Source organism: Netta rufina (genome assembly GCF_964035555.1).
Source record: "Netta rufina genome assembly, chromosome: 15".
Taxonomy (NCBI): Eukaryota; Metazoa; Chordata; class Aves; order Anseriformes; family Anatidae; genus Netta; species Netta rufina.
The window spans coordinates 7,210,992-7,226,708 of record NC_140138.1 but is presented as its reverse complement, the minus strand read 5'-3'; the positions used below and the strand labels follow the sequence as shown (position 1 = coordinate 7,226,708).

The following is a 15,717-nucleotide window of genomic DNA, read 5'->3' as shown; positions in this document are numbered from 1 at the left end:
GAATGAACACATCGCTGGACTGGTTGTGACTTGTCAGGTGAAAGATTTCTGGCATTGCTGGCCATTTCTGGAATTGCTGGCATTACCTCATGGCACAGACAGTGTTCAGTGTTTGGGGCTCGCTTGCTGATGGAAGCAGACTCCCCTAGCCAGAAGTGCTTCCCCAGATATTTGAGGAATGGGGAAACATCACATGGATCCCAGAGGCTCCCCACTGAATAACAGAGCAGGAACCATCTCTGTTGGGTCTTAACCCTGTGGCCATGCACAACTGAGGCACGTTTCTGAACTTCACGAGCTCTGGACAGTAGGATACAAATTTTCTGTCCCTCCAAAGGGAAACGGTATTTTGCCCTCACGCTTGCTATCTGGGTTATTTCCCTTCTTTTTAGTGAGGGACAGCACTTTGCCCTGGATGAAGGGGATGGTTTGTTTGGGGCTGTTGCCTTTGGCGGCATTCCCAGCTCTGTCGGGTCCAGTCCTGCCTGGGACAGCTTCAGGTCGCCGTGTCGGCCCCTTGCTTTTCATGCACAGCGAGCGCACTGTGCGGGCAGTCTTTTCACCTGCAGAGCTGCCTCGTGCCTGCAGGCATCCCGCAGGGACCCCACGGCCCAGCACCACCCAGTGTGAACAAGGAGATGATAGTGGAAATTGAGGTTTGTTGGCAGGGTTAGCTGAGTTTTGATCTCAATGGGCAAAACAAGCGGTACTTTTAATCTGAGACGTGATAACTTAACTTGGGTGTCATAAAAGATGTCTCCAGCTTCTCAGTGCCATAAGTGGGATACTTGCTGCCTTTATTTTTCTTCCCCCCTGCCTTCCATTCGGCAGTTGGCAGAAAGAGAAAAACAATATGATTTGCATGCTCTTGTTAGTTTGGAGGCAAAGCATTATTTTAGTCTTCTGCATTGGTATTTAAGCTGGTTCAGGGTAAATTCGATTGGTCTCTAATCCTCCTTTAAAGATTCCAAGCTCGATTTCTGCTTCTGGTGCTTCATTTGTTCCTCACTATGAGTTATCTTGTGTCTTCATATTTAATTTTATCTCTAGCCCTATGAAGTATTTATTTCTCTCATGCTGGTGTTGAAATATTTGAATGCAGGTTTTTATACTGTTGAGTTTTCCCTATATTTTTCCTCCAGATTATTATTTTCTCTCTGCTGTGTCGTTTTATTTCTTCTACTAGCAGAGTAACAAAATAATTCAGAAGGGATGAAAAAGAGGGAAAAAAATACAGTGGCTGTCAGCTTGATACTTCACTGCACAAACTTCTTATCTCAGAGCTCAGGAATTTAGGAACAAGGTAACTCAGCATAAGGAACTGAGAGTGCCCTTGAACTTTATTCATTTGTTCACACAGAGCAGGCAGAAAAATGGTATCTCTGTGCTTGTGAGGTTGCCAGAGACTGCTGTATTGGTAAAGCAAGCAGGGAATCTTTGCACAGCTCTGAAAAGATGAGATGCAATTGTGCCACGGCTGGGCTCTGATAAGAGAGGATGCTTTATGGGAACCTTTCGTGGCTGGGTAGATTTTAGCAGAAGCTGTGCTGGAAGATGGAGGAAAGCAAGATTTCTTGGAGATGGCTGGATTTCTGCTCCTTTCTGCTCGTGAGCTAGATTTGCAGAGACTGACAGGCACACACACTGATCCACCTGTGGTAAGCTGAACATGTGTGCAGCAGAGTTCTGTCAAAGTGAAAACATTACTGTAAGCGTATTCTATTCTTATTGGCTGTGTATAATTTTATATTCTTATTGGCCATGTATAATTTTGAGAGTTATTATGCACATACATCCCAAAGTGGAGTCTGATGCCAAAAGAGCTTGCTGATTGTGGCTATTGGAAACCTTTCCCTTATATGAGGGGGTGCACAGAGCTGGTGCTGGAGAGGAAGCTTGTGGTAGTGGCTCAGCTTCCAGCCTGTCAGTCCTAGGCTGCACCTCGGTGTCTGCCAGCTTGTCCTCCCTGAACTCCCACTGGAACGACTGGCATTTCCAGTTGTTTAAGCCTCCAAAATAAATGTGTGATTTTCGTGCACCTTTTGCTAACCCCTGGTATGTTTTTCCTCCAGCGTACGTATCGAATGCCAAAGGATATCCATGTTGAACCAGAGAAGTTTGCTGCAGAGTTGATCAATCGTTTGGAAGAAGTACAAAAGGAACGTGAAGCAGAGGAGAAGTTAGAGGAGCGCCTTAAACGTGTTCGAGCGGTTAGTAATCTCCTCGCCTCTTGTGCTAGCCTGGAATTTATTTGCTTTGTATGCAGCAGGAAGTTTTCAGCTGCTGTGGAAGCAACCTGGGTGACCACGTTCGTCGCTTGCTTGTGGGTTCCTGAAGGCTTTCTGTCTCTAGTTAGGGGTTGTGGGTGCTCTCCATCTTCTTTGGTGCCCTTGCTCTTCTGTCCATCACAGACTTTGTAAGCCACCCCTTTTATGCAAGGATGGGGACAATGTAATGGGGGTTCGCTTTCCCCTATGGCATTTTGCATGATCCCTATTTCCCTTTCATGTGGCAAACAGATGGCAGATGATGTTATGCTTGGAGGCATTTGTGTGTGCCAGCAGCCCATTTCTACCAAAAAGGAAAGGGTTCTGCCTGTTAGTGCTTAGCGTATTCCTAGCCTAGCATCCAGAAATCCTCTCCTGGCCAGAGCAATGCAATGACTTCACCTGGGGGGCTGGGGAAACCCAGCCCATTGCACTGCGTGCTGTGAGCCCTTGTGCCTCTGGGGCCATTCAGAGCTTGAGTACTTGGTAGATGAATGCTACCAAGGGAAGGTAGGTGAAGGGTTCTAAGGGAAGCTTGCAAAGCCTTCAGCTCCACAACAAGCTCCATAAGGGAGTTTGGTTGTCTCATTCCCTGTGTGAGACACGCTGTGCTGCAGTATTGATGCTTTACCGTTTCTTCTGAGGTACGGCATCTCACACCTTTATCTTGTGCTGGAGATACAGGAGCCTTTACAGAGGACATGACAGTGTTACTGAACATCACAAATGTCAGCGTAACTACAGCCCCATGTGAAGAGGTTCTGGGTCCCTGCAGTATAATAGCTGCTGGAGCTGTGAGGCAAAGGCTCTGTGCTTAGTATACCCTGCAGCTCTCCTTTAAAGAGGTGTCCGTGCCTATGTCAGCTTGCTCTGTGCTTTTAGAGAAGCTGAGTCTCTATGGCTCCAGGGCAGACCCTTCAAGCACATTAGAGTATTTTTAAATATTCATCAATGATTTTAAAAGTTGATTTAGTAGCGCTTTAAACAGAAAAAGATCTGTAGGTTGTAGTATTCGCTTTAAATCGCATACGTATTCAAATGCAGAGAAATGAGGAAGGCAGAGTAACCTCTAAGCTTCACTCCAGTGCCAAGCATTATCCAGCAAACTTGCTGCATTTCTGTGTCGAGCATCTAGCCAGAAAAAGACCAGCGAGGTCCTATTCTCTGATTAGATTCCTGCTCTTCCAGAATTGGGCTATTTTCCTCTCCCATAACTAGTGCTTTGTAGACAAAGCCAATGTAACCAGCAACACTTCCCGCTAACCCAGTCCCCTTCTTCTGCTCCCACTGGTACATTGCTGCCTCCCACCTGTACCCAAATACATGATCCCTGCCCTCTACCCCCTTGAAGAAGCTGCCAGTAGCAATACCATAAAATCAGCAAACACATACGTGCCAGAGAATAAAACTAAGTCTGTCTAAACGTATTTTTGTGTGACTTAATCTATTTTTAAGCCCAGGACTCCCACTAAAGCTATATAGTGAGCCTCTTTTCTGTCTTCAGAATATATTTCATTGACTGGCTGGCATTTGGCATTAGCCATTCGGGAAAAACTCAGAGTAAGCAATTGTAGCTTTTTTAGGTCAGCATTTAAGGTGTAAGAGCTGCTGGTATCAGCAAGAGGAGAGCTTGAGTCCTGATAGATCACAGCTTTTTTTTCTATGACCTGAACACTAGGACTACAGGGTGACCTCTTACTGGGTCTGCATGGCTCGCTGAACAGTAGCACAGGGAAAACCATAAGGCATTAGTCATGGTAAGCAGTTTTCAGCTTAGTAGAGAATCAGAGAAGAAATATTTTGCAAAAGCTAGAAAAAATATATTTTTCCCCCATACTGAGCTGCCTACAAGCTCCCTTCCAAAGCCTCATCATACAATAAAAATGGGAAGAGGCATCTGGTTTAGAACCAGGTGATTTTTACTGAAAAGACCATAAGATTTCTGGTTTTCAGGGAAAAAAAATGAATTCATTAATTATTTTGAGCAGCACAGGAGATAACTAGGGGGTGATATGCATGTTGCCTTGTTACTTTCCATTCCATCCTCATGTCTGTGTATGTAGCTGCAGTATTGTATCATGCAGGCCACTAATTCTTTGTCTGAACCAAGTGAATTTGAAATGAGCTATGTGCAGGAGAAGCAAAGACACTGCTGAAACTCTCAGCGTTTGAGTATAAAACATTAATTAGAGAGAGAAATTGTTTGCCTGAAGGTGGAAAATGCACTCCGTGTGATTAGGTGAGCTGTTTTGGCCTACCGACCGGTAATAGTCTGATGGTTGGGACTGGGAGAAGTCGGGGGGGAGGTTTAAAGCACGGTGTTGCTTATCCATAGCTCATCAGTGCATATTTCAAAGGCTAGGCTGGAGAGTAAAAACAGCTCAGCCGGCAGCCAGCAAAGTTTAAGCATACATCCAGCTGTCTCTGCCTTTGCGAGCTGATGGAAGATGTTTCTGACAGTAGTATGTCAACAAAGCACCATCTAGTGGCTGTGACACCCGGGGCTTCCAGCCCAGCCGCAAAGCTTTGCTGGCTGCAGCAAGATGCTGAAACACAGCCCTGGAGCCCGTGCTGGGGGAGCGCTGCCATCCCACACACCTGCACATCCAGGAAAGCTGAGCCCGTGGAGGAGGCTGCTCCCCAAACCCACCGGTTTCTTGGGTGCATAATGCAGTAGTTATCACCTTGCACCTACCAGAGCAGTTCTTCAGATAGTTTCCTGGAAACCAGGGTTTGTACCTAATCAGCTGAGAAAACCTGCCGGGATACTTTTATCTGATAACAGTTAAATAGAAATGCACATGATGTAAAAACTCCTGAAACAAAATTCAGAGGTAATTTTGTAGAAGTAAACACAGAAAGCTATAGGCAAAACATATGGGGATACCTGACTGCAGGCATCCAGCAGTACCTTGAGAGGATTTGGTTAGCTGTCACTCCCCACCGTGCAAATTAAAACATGCAATTCCCCACCTCTGGGTCAGGGTGGGGAGGCTCTCCCCAGGCTTTCCGTGCTGGCAAACCCAGAATGCCAGGTTGGGGGATGGCCTTTTCCCCAGGGCAGCCACACCAAACCCTTGCCTGCGGCTCCTTTGGTCAGCAGCTCGGTGTTGTCTCGTCTCCCCTTTCCTCCACCCATGCCAGCCGCGGGCAGGTGTCCGCCGGGCGAGAGCGGCTCATCTGGGTGCAGGCAGGTTTGGGGAGGAGGGGAGGGCTAGCGCTGCACTGCCAGGCACAGACTGAGATCATATAACTCAGGCAAAGAGATTAAAAAGAGGAAGAATCTGTCCTGGTTTAGCGCATGGGTTAATTTGCAAGCTTTTTACTTCTGGATATCCTAGGCAAGTAGAGATGTCTCACACAGGTTGGTGTGGAAGCAGGGCCTCCTTCCCTCGTTACCTGCCATTGTCTCAATGTGGGGCTTTCCTGCTTCACGCGAGGCTGAGACCAGTGGTGGGGTCAGGAAGCCACCTGCCCACCAGAGCTCACCAGCACACCACCAACACAAGCAGCACTTGCTCCTGGCAGAGGACCTGCTTAGGGTCCAGATCTGCTCATAGAATCACAGAGTCATTAAGGTTGGGAAAGATCTCCAAGATCATCTGGTCCAACCATCCCTCTATCACCCACTAAACCATGTCCCCAAGCACCATGTCCAACCTTTCCTTGAACACCCCCAGGGATGGTGACTCCACCACCTACTGACCAACACCCCCAGATCTTTCTCCTTCCCTTAGCCCACCCTGATCTCAGTCTTGGAGCAAAACAAAGTACCAGATCCCAGTTATTTGCACAATTGAATTTCAGGTAACCAGAAGATTTCCTAAATCCCAAGCACCCATTTGGCTAGGCAGTCCCAGGTTCACCCTGGGCACGCTTGTGCCTCCCTGCTGCAGCGTGACAGCACCGCCAGAGCAGAAAGCACGTGCTGCCATTCATCAGGGATCTGCCCCAGGCACAGATCTTGCCCTGCAGATACCAGCTGCTGTTTAAACCTGAGAACTCTCCAGCATGTAGGTACCGACCCTCAGAGCCTCCAAAGCGTTGGGTATGTCAGTGGGTCAGCACAATCTGTTAATAACTATTTAACCCAGCGTTAAGGATTTAGGCAGTGCGTGCTCCATCTTTTCCTGTATCCAACCCAGCTGCCCAGGGAGGGCATTTGGCAGGCTGTAGCGTTGCCGCTGGAGATGAAAGGTGCTTCTGAAGTTAGGAGCAATTTGTGAGCGACTGGTGTGTCCATGAGTGGGCATCGTGTCACACACCGAGTCCCATCTCTGCGGAGTGGCTTGGTGTTAGGAGTCCCCGTGACAGCCAGGATCACTGTCATGCTGGATCAGCCGTGTTCCAATGCATTTGCACAACAGCCTGTTTCTGGTTCTTGCAAAAGGATGAGGGTGTTATGAATAGATCTTTTGGATCCCTTGAAGTCGGTTTGCATTGCAGCGAGGCAGGGAAGTCAGAGGGGCCGTGGCCACAAAGAGAGTGAAGGGAAAGGCACCTCAGCAGGGCAGGACTGGAGCTGGGGGGAGAAGCCCAGGCTGGCAGAAGGCTGCAAGTGTCCATGTCGTCTGCACTTTCAAAGCCCAGCATCGGCCCTGGTTCAGTTTGGAACCCCCAGGTGTGCCACTGGAGGAAGTCTGTTATTTGCTTTCTTGCTCTGTGGTTGGCAGCTCAGACTTTGAAGCTGGTTAGCAAGTGATGGATGATAACAACTGACAGGCAAAGCTGATGGGAGGCAGTGTTTTCTCGCACATGCATTTATCTGGCAGGGCAGATATTCCCCATGCTGCAAACGTGCCAAAGGAGGAAGAAAGAGCGGGATTAAAGGACTTGCTGGAATCCTACTTATGTGATTAAAAAAAATAGGAATCCTGTTTTCCAATAAAGAAACTTCATAAACATCTGAGTTTGTGTTGGAGCATAAAATAGTTTGTCAGCATCAAAGTTTATGTCAGCATCATAGTTTGTGGCTGTTAGCATGGAGGAGTTTTATTCCTCCTGGCACAGACTAAAGAGGTGCTAACAACAGCGTGCCCTAGACCATTGGGAACCATAAGAGCAAGCAGTTAGTTACAACCCGTGTCTTTATCTGCATGAAGCGTTTTGCTGTAGCATTAGCATGCCTGGGAGAAGACGGTGTTTGATTTTCAAAACCGTTCAGGCTGCTGTTGACCTTCAGTTGCACGCTCCTGTTACAAGCCCGCTGTTTGCTTTGCTTTGTGGAACATTTGGGTGAGAAAACCCCCTGCTATCTCCTGACTTGAGAATGGTTTTGCTGCATGTCCTGTGACTTTGTGCTTCATCTGCTGATCTTTGAAGCAGTGCCTCACCGAAGGCCTGTAGGAAGCTGCAGGTACGGTGCGGTAAGCTGCGTTTCCGCTGCTGGTTGTTGCAGAACCATCTTCAAGGGACTTGGGGAGCTTTTTAGCAAACCTCTTCCCACGTATAAATCCGATCGAGTCGGTATACTTATAAGAAAGGCACATCTGTAAATCCTGGCTTTGTGTCAGCAGTGGCCTGGTCTTTTTGGGCGATGTGGTGCGGGCTGAGCCAGATGCGGGGCAGGCTCAGGCTGCACACTAGAAAGTTTTCCACAGGAGGGCAGCGCAGCCAGGGACAGGTCTCCAAAGAGGGGAGGCATCTCCATCTTGAAGGCTTTCAAGACCTGGCTGGACAAAGCCAGGGCTCACCTGTCTGAGTGTTGGTGGCAGGCATGCTGTGAGCGGGGGGTGGGACTAGAGACCTCCAGAAACCCCTTGTGCCAGCCTGCTGTCATTCTCTGACTGTCCTCTGGTTTCTTGCAGGAGGAAGAAGGTGAGGAAGCAGACATCTCTTCTGGTCCTTCAGTCATTAGCCACAAGATGCCTTCTGCCCAAGCCTTTCATCACTTTGCTCCTCGTTACTCTGAGATGGGCTGTGCTGGGATGCAGATGAGAGATGCACATGAAGAAAACCCAGAAAGCATCCTCGATGAACACGTACAGCGTGTGATGAAAACACCAGGCTGTCAATCTCCAGGACCTGGCCGCCACTCTCCTAAGCCACGGTCTCCAGAAAGCGGCCACTTAGGAAAGCTGTCAGGGACACTAGGAACAATTCCTCCAGGGCATGGCAAACACACAACAAAATCAGGAATGAAACTGGATGCAGCTAACTTATACCACCATAAACATGTCTACCACCACATCCATCACCACAGCGTGATGAAACCAAAAGAGCAAATTGAGGCCGAGGCCACGCAGCGAGTGCAGAACAGCTTTGCTTGGAATGTAGATTCACATAACTATGCAACAAAGTCACGAAACTACACTGAAAACTTGGGCATGGCCTCTGTCCCCATGGACTCTTTAGGCTACAGGTGAGTCAGGGCAACACCCAGTGGGAGTCCCGGAGCTGGAGCTTCTCTAGGAAGCTCTTTCATAAATGGGCTCTAGCATGCCAGTGAAACAGGGTGGCTGAGCCGTGTTTTCTTATGGGACATGGTTTGAGGGCTTCTCACTGCTCTTCCCCCTCAGAAATGAATATGCTTCCTGATAACCCTTTTAAGCTCCTTTTCATCTCTGGGTCTGGTGCTAAAAGACGTCCTCTAACCAGGATTTTTAATTGCCTTGGTTATAAAGTAGTTCTTCTGTTCATTAAAGCAGCAGAGGTGCTGGTCGACTTAACCATGCACTGGGAGTTGATAAGTGTAGGGCTGTGTCTTAGGGCCTGGGCAACAGAAACCGGACTCTTAAGCTGTTTATGAGAGGACACAGAAGTACTCCTTTCTGCAAGGCGTAATTTATTCACCAGAAGGGTTCATTTCTCTTCATATATAAGGGGTGGTTGCTCTGGTGCTGCTGTGGCCTGCTATCCCAGGGAGATGTTCTCTCAGGCAGGGCTGTGTCCATCTCTGCCCAGGGGAGAAGTCGCTGCCATGTGTGCTCTTGGCAGTTTTTCCTTTGTCTGTTTGGATTAGAAACATGGAATGAGAGAATGGTTTGGGTTGGAAGGGACCTTAAAGATCACCTGTTTCCAGCCCCCTGCTATGGGACACTTCCCCCCAGCTCAGGCTGCCCAAATCCCACCCGGCCTGGCCTTGGGCACTGCCTGGGTTGGGGCACCCACAGCTCCTCAGGGCAGCCTGGGCCAGGGCCTCACTGTCCTCATAGGAAATAGGATTTCTTCCTCATAGAATTTCTTCTGAACGTATAATCTAAATCTGTTCTCTTTTAAGTTTAAAACTGTTACCCCTTGCCCTGTCATTTCAATCCCTGATAAAGGATGTCTCCCCATCGTTCCCGTAGGTCCCCTTTATATACTGAAAGGCCGCAGTAAGGTCTCCCCGGAGCCTTCCCTTCTCTGGGCTGAACACCCCCAGCTCCCTCAGCCTCTCTTCACAGCAGAGGAGCTCCAGCCCTCTGACCATCCTCATGGCCTCCTTGGGACCTGCTCCAGCAGGTCTCTGTCCCTCCGGTGCTGGGGTCCCAGAGCTGAGTGCAGGGCTCCAGGTTGGGTCTCATGAGAGCGGAGCAGAGGGGAACAATCCCCTCCCTCACCCTGCTGACTGTGCTGCTGTTATTGCAGGCTGGGGCACAAGTGGCTTTCTGGGCTGCCAGCACACATTTTCAGCTCATATTCAGTTTTTCATCCGCCACCCAATTCCTCCATCTTCTGTCTGTGTGCTGAGAGGAGAGGACAAAGTTTATTCTCTGCAGCAGTGGGTTTTGCTAGTCCTGTTATTGAATTACTGTGAAGGCGAGGCTCAGGGCTACCTTGAATAATGAGTGGTGATGATAAATGTGGAGTAACTGTAGTTGAGAGCTTGGCTAGCTCCTTAAGGTATGTTATTTTGGGGCAAGGCTTTGCAGTGTACTTGGGGTGGGATTTTAGTGAAGGCAGGCTGCCAGGTGGGTCTGCAATGTGTAGGAACAACCTTCTGGAGGAGGGATGAGGGAGGCAGAGCATAGAGGCAGCTGAAGCAAACTGCTCTGTAGGCTGGCAGGCAGGGAGAGAGCCCTTACATCTTTCTGTGGGGTTGAAATGTGGCTGGGCTGCTTCAGCAAAGCATACACGTGGCCATGCTGGGTTAACCCAAAGCCACATCGAGATACAGGTCTTCTCTCTGGCACTGACTACAGTATACACTCAAGGGAAATGTAAGTGGGCACAGTCAGAGCTGTCCTTCTGGCACAAGCTCAGAGTTCCTGTCCCCAGGTTAGGAGTTTCATAAGATGAGAGTTTGCACCTGAACACTCCTGTTTGGCTGCCAGTGCTCTCTTGCAGTGGCTTGTTTGGTTCCTGAACCCAGCTGGGCTGCTGGCCTCCCCAGTCTGCAGTGTGAGTACAAGCTGGTGAAAAAGGCTTTTTTTTTTTGATTGCACTGAACCTGCTGCTGGCAAATTTTATATGATACCTGCTAGTCCTTGTGTGGTGAGAAGCTGAGAACAAATTCTCAGTTTGCTCTGACTTCACTGATTGTCAGCATCCCCCGTCCATGTTGTTTCCTGAGCTAAAGAGTTTTTATCTGCACAGTCTCCACCTGCAGAAGACAATCCACATCTCTGATCGCCTGCATGGTGTCAGTGCTCTGAGTCCCACAGTGGCCATGTGGGGCATGCTGGCCAGACCCAAACACAGCAACATCTCCTGCTCGGTTCTCAAGTCATTCTCGCCACCCTGCAGTATTGGGTTGCTGTTTCCAAAGAACCCCTGCTGGGAATCCCATCTCACTTCTTCCCAGCAAGGCTGACTGGGGCCCTGTTACTCCTTTGTGGTGTTCTTTTACCTGTCTGTGCTCATGAGCATACAGAAGTAGAAGTAGGGAGGGCCTGCGGAGTAAAGCAGGTGGGTGATTAGGGTGATGGGGGCCCATGAAATTACTGCCCATGGCAACAGGCTCGTTCTGTGTGGCCTCGCCAGCGTGTGGCTGCCCAGCTGTGCCTCTGGGCACATCCACATGCACAGTGGCAAGGAGAGGTGGGATAACTGCAAGAGCCTTCGCTGCAGCCATGAGCACAACAAGGGCCTGTCAACCACTGCCTCCTTTCTGCCTCGCTGCATCGTCTGCAGCAGCTGCCTTTCCCACTGTGCCCTGGAAGGTGGGTGAGAGCCTGCAGAAGGCAGTCCCCTCCGTGGGCTGTGATCTTTTACCATGATTTGAAGCCTCAGTTCAGATGAGAAACAAATGCTTGGCATGGTGAAACAGCAGTTTGGGGTGCTAGCGAGCTGGTCAGCAGCTCTGGGGAGGGGATCGGAAGGGTTCAGGCGAAGAGCAGTGATCTGACATGGAGAGGCAGCCTATAGACTGCAGCACCAGGATGAACCTCGTGCTCTGAGCCTGTTACCAGCAAAGAGCTGGGGGTTTAACACCGTCCTTCATTTGCCAGGAGATCTCTTGGGCTTCTTGCCACGTTGCCCTGGCTCATTTGCCAGAGGAGCTCTCTTCCCTCCCAGAGACAGCTGATGTGCCTCAGTGTAGCCAGTCTTGCTCTTAGCCACAGCTGTGGCATGGTCGGTTTGAGCTGTGGTAGAGCCCAGCAGACCCTGGCAGGGCTGAATATGTCTAGAGATGGACATGTCCCTCCTCTGCCACTGTCTGTGGTGGTTTGGCTTAGGCAAAGCGCTAATGTCTCAAGCTTTGTTCTTGCAGTGGGAAAGCAAGTCTGCTCTCAAAAAGAAATGTTAAGAAGACCGATTCAGGGAAAAGTGATGGTGCCAACTATGAGATGCCAGGATCTCCTGAAGACGTGGAGAGAAACCAGAAGATCCTTCAGTGGATCATAGAAGGAGAGAAGGAGATCAGCAGGCATAAGAAAACAAACCATGGGTAAGGGCTGGTAGAGCGAGGAGTCTTCGTACTGTTGTATTGCATCCCCTGCGTAAGGCATGTGTCTCTAGGATGTACAGCAGTCTGCCTTGTTCCTGGAGATCTGGAGAAGGCAAGCATCCACCAGGCACAAAGTTTAGATCCTCTGGAGACTGAGGATTGCTGGGGGCTATAAGGATAAAGTTCAGTTTTTTTCCAGAGGACGAATTGTGGCCGTGGGGGGGAGGTTGAAGCCTCAGAGGAATCTCACCAACTGCTGCTGTGGTTACGGGATGGATAACGTGGCACACAGGAGGCAGTATTTTTGCTGTAGGCACTTGCTCTACATAAATGCTTGTTACTCTTGCAAGGTGTTGATAGAAATGTAGGACCTGCTGTGCTGGAGCCATTGGTCCCGAGTAAGCAGCCTGACACGGTTTCGGCTTGTTGGGAGCATCCTCTGGGATGGCCTCGCCTGCGTGGAGTAGAGCCAAAGATGGTGGCTGTCTTGGGCATCTCTCCGTAGTCAAGCAGATCTCCTGTGGGCACAGATCCGTAATCACAGCCTGGCCATTCTGTGGCAAAAAGCCGTGCTTTCAGGGCCTCACCGACAAGAGGGATCTGGGGGCTCGTCCCCATTGCCACGGCTGCGTTAGCAAGGAGCTAAGTGCCAGAAGTGCTGTTGTTTTTCCCTCTTGCTTCACAGTAGTGGCCAGGCAGGTCGCTCTGCAGGCAGCTGGGGTGAGGGACAGAGCCACAGGCAGCGCCAGGCCACCGTGAAGCCAGGCAGCAAGTTGTGCTGCTGGAGCAGGGGAAGGACGAGCACGCTGCTGCCACATCCATTGCCCGGCGGTGGCTCGGAGCGAGAGGCTCGCAGCCTGGCAGCGGTGGCACCACACATGGGGACATCTTCTGGCGGATCCTGCTGGGTGAATTGTGCATGTCGTTGAGCTGCCTTTGGCTGGTTTTATTTCTGTGCATTGTGCATTCAATTTCATGAGAGCCCTGAAGCAGATCTTTGTGTCCAGGTTGGGTCGCTCACCCTGATGTCTCACCAAAACACTAGAGTAGGTGGCAACACACTGCCCTGAAATGTCTGGGCTGCAGTGGCTGGATGGTGCTCCCCTCTCCCTCAGAAACCACAGCCGTGCTGTAAGGAGCTCCCCAGCAGTGCCTGAGCCCAGCTGTGGAAGCGGTTGTCCATCTAGGAATGACTGTGAGCATGTGCAGAGCGGCTTGGCAATCTGTGTAAAACCTTTGTATTTATGTGCAGCTCTTCAGGTGCTAAGAAACAGCTGTCCCATGACATGGTCCGACCCCTCTCCATCGAGCGACCTGTTGCAGTGCACCCATGGGTCAGTGCCCAGCTCCGGAACGTTGTCCAGCCTTCTCACCCTTTCATCCAAGATCCCACCATGCCGCCCAATCCAGCACCCAACCCTCTCACCCAGCTGGAAGAAGCTCGCCGGAGGTTGGAGGAGGAGGAAAAAAGGGCTGGAAAACTCCCCCTTAAACAAAGGTATGGCAGGAGGGGCTGTGCGTGGGAGGGAAGGGGGAAACTGCTCTGAAGGTGGGGAGCTGAGGGAGATGTCCAACCCCCTCTGTTTCAGTCTCCAGCACTAACTGGTGGAGGTGTGTGCAGAGGTCAGAGAAACTGCCCCAGTCCCTCTGACCTGCCCTTTCCTGGTGGTGCATGTCACAAACTACCTTGAGGCTTGCATTTTTTGGATGGAGGGTCTGGAAGAGCTCTGAAAGGATGGGGAAGGAGCTGCTGAGAGCTCAAGCAAGTGGAGCCTGTCTAGAAGGAGCAGGCTGGGGAAGAGCTCTCTTCTGCAGTACTAACTGCACTGCAGCTCGTGGGCTCGCTTGCTCTTTGCTGGCGCTGACTCTCGGCTTGTTCACACTCACACAGAGATTTCAAAGGCCTTGGCTGGTGCGGTAGCAGAATTCAGCAGGATGCAGCAAAGTTAAGCACAGAAGAGTGTGCATTTGCTCTTCATTTACAGCTCCTCCAGTCTTCCAGCAAAGGCTGCTTGTGGCACCTAGATGGGAACACTGCGCTCTAGTCCCGCTACAGCAGCACTGCCTTGTGCATGGCTGTGCCCAAGTCACTGCTTTTTGTGACTCAGCTTAATGCCTGTCGCAGAGCTAATTCTCCTGTATTATCTTTCAGGGAAGATTATTTGCAAGGCACATGGAGCTATCAGATGAAAAACATTTTGGAAATGCTGGATAATTACTGTTAAGAGCTAAAAGCACTTTGTCCGTTAAAAACCTTTCACAATGGGAGTTGCTTGTAGTCACTCCAGTGCTTTATAGCTACATTCTGAGAACTTGAAACTTTCAAGTCTGACGCTTAGAAACATGAGTGTAATTTAAAAAACAAGCTCCTCTAATTGCTGAACTCCAATTATTTTTGCTTGCAGTGGCCTTGTAGCAGACTTCTGCATATTTATGTCAGAGACAGATTGAAAGACAGGTAATTAGAGGGCTCTCCCAAGTCAGGTTGAGCCAAGTTTATTTGATCTACCTTTCAGTTGGTGTAATTGAATAGAGTTTATTAGTGGAGTCGTTTATAGTCATATTAAATTCATGCACCTTTCCCAGAAATGTCTAGATGCAGATGCACACTTTGGAAACGCCAGCCCGGGCTCTATGCATATGTCATGAATATGCTAATAGCAGCCTGGCATGTCTTGTAAACACAGCTTTTGTAGAAACCCCATGGCATTGTGGTGTGTGCCCTCCAGACCAGAGGCAGAGAACAGGCTGAGCCGTGCTGGGCTGCTCCACTTGCACACTTGTGCTGCCTCCTCGCAAGGCCTGGCTGTTCTGGAGACACAGTGATCCCACTGACCTGCCTGATGCGTGGAAAGCCAGGGAGCAGCGTTTGCTGGGGAGGAACTGCTAATGGAAAGCAAATGTGCCCGTGTCCAGTAGCACACAAGAATGGATGCTGCCCCCAGGGAGTGAAGGATTTCTTGGCATTTAAATCTTTCTACTGGATTTTGGCAGGATGAGGTGCTCCAGCAGAAGCACGCCTGAGCTAGCACCTTTTCAGAGGGCTCCTGTTACGGTTAGCACAGGAGCGTGCCTGAAAACAGACCCCACCTCTCTTCTGAGAGGGGCTGCCCAAGGCTGGCTGGGGAGCAGAGGAGAATCAGCGAGGGGATTTCACCTGGAAACACCTTTTATTTCAGTCAGGAGCTTCGGAGAGCTCTGGGAAATTGGAGCCAGCCTCCAGGCTCATCGGCAGCCTTGGGGAGGCAGAGTCCCCACAGCACGGGAGGAGGTGCGAGCCTGGAGGTGTCCTTGAGGCACGGGCTTGAGCTGGCTGCAGGGGAGCATACAGTGCCAGCTCTGCACAGCTCAGCTGCCCCTGCGGCGTGCTTCCCTGCCTCACGAGTTGTTCCCCTGCTGGCACAGCCCTCTGTAGCCATCTCCTTTCCCTGCTTGCTCCCCAGTCCTGTCCCACGGGCATCCGCACAGGCTGCACTGGGCATCATAAATACTCTGGAAGGAGTCACACTGCTGTTGCAGAACCAGGCTTTCTCTCCCTGTTCTGCAGGGAGCATTGATCTTTGAGATACCAGCAGGACAGCTGCTAGGAAGCAATTCAAGGTTAAATGTCCAGCACTGAATGACCTGCGGATCAGGGTG

At 50.2% G+C, this 15,717-nt stretch overlaps 1 protein-coding gene across 3 annotated transcripts in view; it reads left to right on the top strand.

Annotated features, from left to right (window-relative positions):
- Window positions 1-15,717, top strand: part of AXIN1 (axin 1) — a 78,997-nt gene that overhangs the window by 56,912 nt on the left and 6,368 nt on the right. For 2 of the 3 annotated variants that reach the window (XM_084295698.1, XM_084295697.1), the window contains exons 5-8: window positions 2,073-2,210; window positions 8,075-8,628; window positions 11,902-12,078; window positions 13,331-13,576. In XM_084295698.1, coding sequence (XP_084151824.1) covers window positions 2,073-2,210; window positions 8,075-8,628; window positions 11,902-12,078; window positions 13,331-13,576 — 1,115 coding nt within the window. The remainder of the gene's footprint in view (window positions 1-2,072; window positions 2,211-8,074; window positions 8,629-11,901; window positions 12,079-13,330; window positions 13,577-15,717) is intronic. The other variant, XM_084295699.1, reaches the window with a different exon arrangement.